Source organism: Myripristis murdjan, chromosome 11, assembly GCF_902150065.1.
Source record: "Myripristis murdjan chromosome 11, fMyrMur1.1, whole genome shotgun sequence".
Lineage (NCBI taxonomy): Eukaryota > Metazoa > Chordata > Actinopteri > Holocentriformes > Holocentridae > Myripristis > Myripristis murdjan.
The window spans coordinates 23,328,383-23,339,429 of NC_043990.1; the positions used below are offsets into that span (position 1 = coordinate 23,328,383).

General features: G+C 38.7%; 1 protein-coding gene across 1 annotated transcript; it reads left to right on the plus strand.

Moving 5' to 3' along the window:
- Positions 1–420: 420 nt before the first annotated feature.
- Positions 421–9,201, plus strand: LOC115367963 (sodium-dependent neutral amino acid transporter B(0)AT1-like). The gene is made up of 12 exons (XM_030063904.1): positions 421–718; positions 4,159–4,299; positions 4,486–4,623; positions 4,703–4,884; positions 5,788–5,902; positions 5,986–6,094; positions 6,283–6,411; positions 6,560–6,722; positions 6,840–7,044; positions 7,128–7,287; positions 8,441–8,603; positions 8,724–9,201. Exons 1-12 carry the CDS (start codon positions 520–522, stop codon positions 8,931–8,933), a joined length of 1,914 nt encoding a protein of 637 aa, XP_029919764.1. The 5' UTR covers positions 421–519; the 3' UTR covers positions 8,934–9,201.
- The last annotated feature ends 1,846 nt before the right edge of the window (positions 9,202–11,047 follow it).

Consider the following 11,047-nt stretch of genomic DNA (forward strand, 5'->3'; position numbering starts at 1 on the left):
ACTGCAACACCTCTTTTCAAACAAGCTGATAAAAGGTTAAAACGTTAAAGCAGGTGAATAGGCAGTGTGAGAGGCTAGAAAGAGAGAAGAATAGAGGGTTAGCAACACTTTTTGTGACAATATTTTATATCATTAACTTTCAGCTGTACTGTAGCTTTTCCTGTTTCATTTGAACAATTTAGATCACTTGTTAAACCTCCATCATCCCATTTAAGTTATTTTGTATCTGTCTGTGTGTGTGTGTGTGTGTGTGTGTGTGTGTGTGTGTGTGTGTGGCCGTAATCTTGGCACATTGTAAATGAGGGTAACCCTATTGCTAGGAGCATATTAGCTGGCAGATGGAGCGGAGTGATACACAGCAAGTTTGAGAGTCATGTAGCTGCTTCTCATGTTGTTAGAAACCTAGCAGCACTGAGATCCTCCCACCTCCCAGCTCCCTGCGGCAGAGCCTGACCTGCACTGTGACTGAACCAAACTGTCGATTGGAGTGAAGCCTGATCCCCTGCAGCCACAGACACCATGAGACTAGTCCTCCCCAACCCTGGGCTCAAAGACCGGATCCCGTCCCATGTGGACCTGGAGAGGATGGAGAACGAGGAAGCCGGGGACAGGCCCAAGTGGGACAACAAGGCCCAGTACCTGCTCACCTGTGTGGGCTTCTGTGTGGGACTCGGCAACGTCTGGAGATTCCCTTATCTGTGTCAAAGCCACGGAGGAGGTAGTTCATTTCATACATTAAGATATAAAATAGAACATGAGTGTAATATCAGATTGTGTCTTCTCTATAAAACAAAACACATATACTTTAAAATAAGTAATGCAAATCCATTTTAACTGAGTTATTTATTTAGAGATTTACATCAGGTCAAGAAATTCCAGCATAACATTTAATGCATGAATGAATGATTAAAACATCATTCATTCATACATTTAATGTTATGCTGTGTCCTGCAGTGATCATACCAATTCTAACACTCTGTCCATTCCGTTGAGTTAATTTTTTCTTAGAAGTGCTAAAAGTATGTCAGAACTTCCCTACTGGTTTACACAGTTTATTTGGGGAAGATAGATACATGTTTGCTGAAGATACAGAGGGCGTGAGTTAAAAATGTGAATGCTCATGAAGTACAGTTTGTGCAAACATGGTCTGACCGTGAATTGCATTTTATAGGGCATGTTTATTATGAGGAGCTATGTTTAATAGAATGAAACACGGTTCACTTATAATTAAAATATGAAGCGATAATGCATCATCATGGGCTCAATAGCAGCACTTAAAGTGCTTTAGGTTAAATATTAACACTTTCTCGGGGATGAGCACTGGTCTATCAAGAGATAAGACATGAAGCTTTATTGATGCCCACCAGGGGAAATTATCTTGTCACAGCAGCTCAAATTAGAGGAAAGGGGTGACTGAGTGATAAATAAGAACTATAAAAACTATATACACTGTATACACCGTTCACTTATGCACTTATACTTAAACATTGAATTGTAAATTGGATAATTGCACAGAGACTGGATAATTTAGATAGATAGATAGATAGATAGATAGATAGATAGATAGATAGATAGATAGATAAAATATAGATAATATATAGACATAGATAGATAAAAATGGCAAATACAGGCTTCCACTATGTTGATATCTGATGTTCATTGATGTTGTTGATGTTATCTGGGTCATTTTCCTGCTGAGGTCTACTACCTTTTCATTCATGTTTCTGCGAGAAGGTGGCTGAGCTCACACAGGTTGACAAAGCTCTTGAAGAGCTCCCTGTACTCCTGTTCTGATTACCTTCTCATACACAGAAACAATGGCTAAAGGTCAAACAATGGCTGTATCATCGGAGGACTTCTGGAGGTGACAGTTATCTGAAGTGAGATGGAAAACATTTTGTCATTTTGAGTATCAACACTCATTTCCCTCTTCCCAGACGTCACTTTTATGAGCATTTACAACCATGTTTCCACAGATTCTTTACAACTCTACAGATTATCTGCCATGTGTGTCTTGCCATACCAACATAAACCTAAACATAAGCTTTGTGCTGAATGGTGTGTTACCTGAGGTGAAAGCAGCTTGAAGTTCTTGTCGGTATTACTATGAAACCCAGCCCTCATCATTTCATATCGTTCTCTTACCGCCCCCAGCTTCATGTATTATCCCTGAACACACATATTAGAACTTTGCCTTTAGAAACACTTGACAACAAGCAAATTATTTATTTAAATGGTGTAATCTGTGAGCATTTTTAGATGAAAAGATGTCTACGTTCACCACTGAAAAGATTTTAAAAACAGGCTCAAAAGTTTGTTCACTGACTTGTAGATGTTGATTGAATGTGTACATTCAGACCATTTTTCACTGACATTTGCAGTAACTACAGTATATTTTTCAGTGTTTATACAGACAATGAGCATTCAACAAGTTGTATTTATTCAATATGCTGAGAAAAAAGGGGAAAACTATACAGATTTCTTGTCCAAGGCACCATAGAGTCTGCTAAACTCAGCTCAACTTTTCTGGTGAATGCACTTTCCCTTAACCTGCTGCACCTACATTTACTGTAGTGAGTGATTTCATTATCACTTTTCAGTCCTGCCCTATCTTGGGTTCATGAATGGTTTGTAATTAGTTTAATAATTAGGTTGTAAACACTTATAAATCATTAAGAAGCAATTATAAACAAGTTATAACAGTTTTAACACATCAATACAGGCTATCCATCTCAGTTCAGTTGTTAAGCTTATTTCCATTATGAACACTGTTAGCTGTAATCTGTAACTAATCTGGACATACAGTGTGTTGACAGTGTGTGCATGGGTTTTGGCAGGCAGCTGCTGTTCCCTCTTCCCAGTACTGCATGCCCACACTGAATCTTTCACTGGTATGGAGTACTGGACTGTACGGGCCTGCTTTCACCCCTGCTTTCATAGCTCTCCATACATTACAAAAGGGCTCATTATCTTTTGGAGACCCAGTACATTACAGGTTAGCAGTATCTTTACAAACAACTGATGCCTTTGTTCATCTACTAGTACAGGCAGTCAGTAATGTGTTGTACTGCAGGACATTAAACTAACTTTTATATGAAGCAAGACTTTTAAGACATTTTTGGAAGCAGCAAAGCAGCAAATGGGAGAATATAGTCACCATGGTCAATGTGGTCACCTTGGCTGAACAGGGGGGAAGCACAAATGATAGAGACAAAAAAAAAAAAAAAAAACTGAAGAAAATCAGAGAACTTCCAGATTACCGCTTTGATATGTGGGAAATAGCATGCGGATGGCAAAGAGGACATGTCCAGAAAAGAAACAAGACAGTCCTCTTTCATTCGGTGATTGCTGAATCGCACAGCTAGGTGGCCTCTGAAAGGTGTTGCGCTCTTCAACGATCTCTCCAAGAAAAACTTAAATCTGACCTCTAGACTCTTTTTGTTTTCTTTTTCTTTTTCTTTTTTTTTTTCAGATCTCTGTAGTGTTGATGTTCAGGTGTTTGGGCTTCACCCACCCACACACACACACTCCCCCCCGGTTAATATTTTACATACATGACCACTGATTTGCAGTATGGTTCATTGGCACTAGCAAAGAGTAGCTGTTGAATTCACAGGGACAGCCACTACTTCATATAAGCCAACAGCCTGTTATTATATGCCACACCTCTGCTTCAAGTCATTCAAATTACTGTATGGAAGGTTTTTAATTTGACATGTCATTTTCTACTTTATCAGCTGGTTCAGATCTCACTATCTCCCACAAAGTCCTGATGGCGAAGTGAACTTTCAGCTCTGAGCTTATCCCATCTGCAACATCATACTTGATAATGAAGATAATAAATACTCCTACACTCCCTTTTGTCAGTCAGGACACTATTAACATGATTCTGCAAAACATTCATCTCTGTAAAACGTTTATGCGCCTGACAACAGTTATTCACTAAATTTTAATGTATTTAAAAACCAATATAGAGCAAATGGCCTGTGATTACAAAGGGAACAATAAAGATAGAAGAAGAAGTGATATGAAGAAGTGTTGCATTGTAAGTCTCTTGACACATCACAAACTGACCTGCTTTGCTGCTGCTGACCTCTGCTGGTTCCCAAGTGTATTCTCTCACATAGGCTATCTAAATTGTCCTTGCTGTGTCTATAGGAGCATTTATGATCCCGTTTCTTATTCTGCTGGTTCTGGAGGGAATCCCATTGTTGCACCTAGAGTTTGCCATCGGCCAGCGCCTCAGGAAGGGCAGTGTGGGGGTTTGGACTGCTATTAACCCCTATTTAGCTGGTGTTGGTGAGTGTAAAACTTTAATCCAGCAGCACCTGTGTTAACCAAACCATCAGTCCTATATCAAAAGGCTGTGTGAATATTCAGTCCTCGAGACTGGTGAAGAAGTCATTGGTTATTCTCTGCATTCTTTAGATGTACAGCATACACGTCTGGGCTTCTGTGAGGTAAAAGCATTTTTTTCTGCCAAAGGTATTGCATCAATGCTGGTGTCATTTGTGGTGGGCATGTACTACAACACCATCATGGCCTGGGTGATGTGGTACTTCTTCAACTCCTTCCAGAGTCCCCTGCCATGGAGCCAGTGTCCACTCAATGCCAATCTCACAGGTATGTGATCCTTCCTTCAAATTCAGTCAGACTGTCTCACTGCAATCTGGTCTAACTATTTGATTTTCGCTCACTGCAGATGTGGTTTCAGAATGCAAACAGAGCTCTCCAGTGGACTACTTCTGGTACAGAGTGACACTGAATACCTCTACAGCTATAGATGAGTCTGGAGGTCTGCAGTGGTGGATGGTGCTTTGTTTAGTCACTGCTTGGACTGTGCTCTATATTTGCTGCATTAGAGGGATTGAAACCACTGGCAAGGTAGGCCAGCCACAGCCGGCATCACTGTGTAACTGCTGGGACATGGCAGGATAGATCATTCAAGCCATGTGAAAGCTATTCGTCCAAAACAATCCCTTTTTTAAATGTGTGATGTGTAGCATTTCAAATAATCATTATTACATTAGATTCAAGTCACTGATATAGTCACCATGATTCAGCAAGACCATTATCAAGAAAACCTGCAGCCTATACCAGCCACTGCATTGTACATTTTGTGGTTTCTGATTAACTTCTTCACAGCATTAAAAGAGATTAAAAGGATGATAAACCAAAGAATGTGATTTTTTTTTATAAAATACATCCAAACGTGATAATAGCATCACTATAGAGCCTATAGAGAACATTTTTTAGCTTTTGGTAATGACAAATTTTACATGAATGCGAAAAAATGGCATAAAAAATGGTTATATTTAATGTTTCACTTCTGGAAAAAAAAAAATCTTTTTTCAGGTCACATGGCTGGCCCATCCCTGGCACAGAAAATGCAGAAACAGAATAAAACAGAGCTATCAACACATAGAGTCAAATTGAGTGGCAATAACAGCAACCAATAACGCACTCCATCTCTCTCTACCAGTATCTCTCTCCTATCCCTCTTCCCTCCTCTGTATTCAGTCAGTAGTTGGTGCATCACCACTATGCAAAGAAACTACCATGAAAGCAAGAGAAAGTGTGAAAGTAAAATATACATTGAATCTCAATTTGAAATATAACACAAAGTCCGATAGATATGATACACATTTAGAATTAGAATTAGAATCTCAGCATGGATTTCTTTTTTTCTTTTCTTTTTCTTTTTTTTTTTTTTTACCAAGATATCCAGACTGATGCTGAAAAATGCTTCACATGACACCTTTAAGTTTTTCTTTCCGTTCTACACAGGCTGTGTACATCACATCCACTCTTCCATACGTGGTGCTCACCATCTTCCTCATCAGAGGACTGACTCTCAAAGGGTCCATAGAGGGAATCAAGTTCCTCTTCACACCAGATGTAAGTATATGTGTCAACAATCATTTTACCTGTAAATGGCATGAAAAAAATCACACTATGTTGATGATATTCTAATTTTCTAGCTAGATGAGTTGTTGAATCCGTCAGCGTGGTTGGATGCAGGTGCCCAGGTTTTCTTTTCTTTCTCCTTGGCCTTTGGAGGTCTTATCTCTTTCTCCAGTTACAACCCTGTTCAGTAAGTGGATATTTGCTACCCCTATATGTTGAGTCTTCACAACACCTTATCTAATCAGCAGAGATAAACAGAACAAATACTCGCTGATGGAGCCACATGATATCCCTACATTATATACAATTTTAAGCATCTAGTCTTACATTACAAATAGTATTGAACAAATTTATTGACTTGGATTTTTTTCTCAGTAACAACTGTGAGCAGGATGCTGTTATCATCTCCATCATTAATGGCTGTACTTCTGTCTATGCTGCCATTGTTATCTACTCCATCATCGGCTTCCGGGCCACAGAGCGGTTTGAAGCCTGCCTTAATGAGTATGTGCATTCCATGTGAAATTAGTTTTACACAATTTAAATCCAGACAAAAATGAGGACCTTCTAAAATGCAAATGTTGGTATCGTGATTACAAGCACAGTGTGAAACCATTTTTTGGTCAATGATGCTCACAATTTTCAATTTCAGAAACATCATTATGCTACTGAATGAATTCAGTCTAGCTGAGGGGAGCATCACACAGAGCAACTATGATGAAATGCTGCAAACACTCAACAGCACGATCTCTGGGTCAGAGGTCATACAAGGGCTGGGCCTCAACACCTGCAGCATGAAATCTTTCCTTTCTGATGTAAGATTTCATCGACATTTCACCCCACATGCCACTGATGGCAAGTAGTTTCTGTATTCTCTTACTCTAAAAGGGTCCATATTATGCTGCTACTGAGTGTGCACTGTCGTTCTCCAGGGTGTGGAGGGGACAGGTCTGGCCTTCATTGTGTTCACAGAGGCCATCACCAAGATGCCCATTTCCCCTCTTTGGTCTATCCTGTTTTTCATCATGCTCTTCTGTCTGGGGCTCTCCACCATGTTTGGAAGCATTGAGGGAGTGGTTGTTCCCCTGCAGGATCTAAAGATCTTTCCTGCGACGTGGCCCAAAGAGGTGCTAACAGGTAGTATCTATTTATCTTTACAATACAACAGGACTTTTGGTGAGAAGCTTTGTAAATAAGCAACGTGACATTTTGGGTTACAGGAACTGTGTGCCTGGTGTCCTGCTTGATTGGACAAATTTTTGCCCAGCAGTCTGGTAGTTACTGGTTAGCACTGTTTGACAGTTTTGCTGGCTCCACTCCTCTGCTGATCATCGCCTTCTGTGAAATGATTGCTGTCTCCTACTTATATGGAATAGACAGGTAGGTGGTTTTAAGACATGCTGAAGACTAGATTTTAAAATGTGTTAGCAAAGAAACATTCATGATTTGATATTGAAATGTCACTTTCAGGTAGCTGTTTTTAATTTAATTTAATTTGATTTGATTTAATTTAATTTATTTTAATTTAGTTTTGTTTTATTATAGTCTGCCACTACATCTAAAAACTTTGTGAAATGGTTGAAAATAACAATTGTCAAAATAATTTGGATGCTTGCTGGAATCAGCACCACATCAGCTTTTAAAATTACCTTCAAGCACATTAATGTAGCCATTTGCTGCAGGTTCAGCTAATTGCAACTGATCAGATGAACATTTATTATGGCGTTAGCAGCCACTGAATCAACACTGCAGTTAACATAACAAAATTATAGTGTTACTTGAATAATCTAGCAGTTGTGAGGTTATGTAAACACATACTGTCACAGTTGCAGAATCTTAGGTGTACTTTTAAAGTGGGAAGTGCAGGAAAGACTATGGATTGTTGAAATTTTTAAGTGTACTGAAAGTTTCTTACAGATGTTACTTTCTTATTTAAATATGGATGATTAAGTAATATCACACTTGCTGTTACACTGAATATCAGCACAGCAGTGATTTGGTCATAGGCATGGGGCTGCAGGCCAAGTCCTGAAGATAATGTATAACTGCAGAGTAACAGCATGGCCTCAGGTTGCTTTTATACACCAGTTTTACAAACAATAGTTGAGGCACAAAAACGCACAAAAACGCAGGAGGTGGCCATATCTAGACTGCTTTCCTCCCCTTCATAGCCTTCTGATGACCGTTTGTAATTTAACTCCAGTGTCTTTAGAAAGTGTCCATCTTTGTGCTGTTGCAGTACAAAGTCTGTTACAATGTGGATAATGGCCTCCAATGCATTAAACAGTTATTTACTGAACAAGTGAAGCATTAAGTAATAGTCACACATACGAGTAAGACATCAGAGTGCTGTTGTACTGAATGTCAGCGCTCATTGAATGCCTCTTGTCTGATCAAATCACTCAGTTGGATCTAACTGAAGTATGACCAATGAATCATGTGTTGTATATATAGATATATGAACCAGTTTACCATATAAAGATCAGAAATATGCACCATATTAGCACTGAGTCGTTTATATTTTCTTCGACAGGTTCAACAAAGACATAGAGTTCATGATTGGACACAAACCCAACATCTTCTGGCAGGTCACATGGAGAGTGCTCAGCCCCTTGATTGTCTTTGTTATCTTTGTCTTTTATTTTGCCACCAAAGTCAGCTCCGAAGTGTCGTACATCGCCTGGAATCCAGAATCGGTATGTTCAACGGCAATCGCCTCCAGTCAGTTGAGTCAGTTATAAAGTGACTCTCCAGCATGAAAAACTTTTTCAAAGATATATTTTAACTCGAATGTATCCTCCTTATCCGGTTTATAGGCTAACTTCCCAGTGTTGGACACATTATTCTATCCTGGTTGGGTCTATGTTGTCATCGTCATTGTGGCTGGAGTTCCCAGCCTTTCAATCCCAGGAGTTGCCTTATACAAACTGTTTCAAAGATGCTGCTGCAAGAAAACCACCGATGTACCTGTGCTCAACACCATCTCTTCCACAGTCAGCATGTCAGACCCTCCCACAAAGTCATAGAATGTCAGCAGCAACATTTAATTGGATTGTGTTGAATATCTGTATTATATAATGATGCAACTTTGATACTGCATATTGCTCACTTAATGAAGTTACATGCCACCCCTGTTGCCTTAAAACATGGAATTAATATTTGTGAGAATCAAAGTCTCAGATGTGTAAACATGCAAATGTCAATAAAGCACCAGTTTATTCTATTTCATCATGCTGTTTATCATTATTATTAAAGTTTTATTCTATGGTGACATTACTAGTTCACACCAGATAGAGCACAGTTAATTAGCACACAATGATATAAATATGTCACATTCTTATACTTGAAAAATAAACCTAATGCCAAAACTGCTTTAGGATATAAGGAAAAAATTTCAAATGCATAAAATTAGCGGATGCTCCTCAAAATTAGTGGCCAGTGCAATAAAACATGATCATTGATTTAACAGTGGAATGTGTATTGCTTTACTGACATTTATTAATTAAAAATTACAAGATGTTTTCACTGGAAATATATGTCCATACAAGGAAAAAATATTTATTTGATATTCTTTTTTTTTTCTTTTGTGAAAATCTGAATAAACTGCTCTAAGCATGGTATAAAGAGATTGTCCTGATTTGACTTCATTTTGACTACACATCAGTAGAATAAAATGAAATTACTCTAGATCACAGGTGTCAAACTGGTGCTATGGAGGGCCAAGAGACTGCAGGTTTTCATTCCAACCAACAACTCCACCAGGTGATTTCACTGATTAGTCCCACCTCTCTGTTTGGAGGTAGGGTGATCAGTGAAATCACCTGGTGGAGTTGTTGGTTGGAATGATGATGGTTAAACCTATCTTGATGTTTTGCAATTTGTGAGCACACACAAACACACGCACACACACACACACACACACACACACACACACACACACACACACACACACACACACACACACACACACACACACACACAGCCTCTTGGCTGCAGATTTTCATTCAAAGGATGTCAAAGAATTGTAAAATAGTCTACCTCCTGATGTCTTCCACACATCCAAATGTGACCAGATTTACTTAGCCGCTGTTCCCATAAGTGTTTTTGATGGTTAAACCTATCTTGATGTTTTGCAATTTGTGAGCACACACAAACACACACACACACACACACACACACACACACACACACACACACACACACACACACACACACACACAAACACACACACACACACACACAAACACATACAGTATGTACAGACAGTCATAAAGACATCCTTGAAATGGCCTCTATAGATTGCCAGTCAATAAAATAGTCCACACATGACAGTGCCTCTTTGGTTAATAATTGCATTAGAGAGGAACACTGATAAGCTTTATAAGCACTTTTGAGTTGTTAAACCATGATACTGCATAACAGTGCAAATCAAAAAGTAAAATGACTTCTTCTGGTCTGACTGACTTTTAAAATTCACTATGAAAAATAACACTTCGACAAATTGCCTCAGTTTGATTTTCAAATCTGATCGATTTCTGGAAGCAACTCAGCCTTTGAATGCATACATATGTGACTGTACATCCTTATGTAATAAAACAATCTAATTTCTCAAGGACTGGAAAAGGCTTGGCCTGACAGTTAAGATAAGGGTCGGAAAATCTGCTGCCTGCAATTGATTTATGCTTTCCTTCTGCCTTGGACAAACTGGAGCTAAAGAATGCTACAATGGATATGCTTGTTAAAGTTCTAAATAAGATGGTATTTTAAATTTCAGGTCCTTAATTTCACAGAAATGACTGGAAATAATTAAATACTAACCAAGTAAGGGAGATGTCATTGGTACTTTTTTTCTTTTTTAGCAAAATAGCATCAAGTAATTTAGACCTTCCACACACTGCGTAACATCTCTAAAGTGTAGATTTTATACTCTACAGCTTCTGAATGGTCCTGTTAGATATGTTGTCTTCAGTCTGAAGTCTACTACAGCCACTTTTTTAAGGGTTTCTTTTGTTCTCTCGTTATTTTTGCAGAGTTCACATTGTGCACTTTTGTATCTGTGTGAGTATTGTACATTTGAGCACTAAATTGCATTTTCAAAAAATATAATTTTATTATTGTATGTGTTCTTCACTGTAAACAT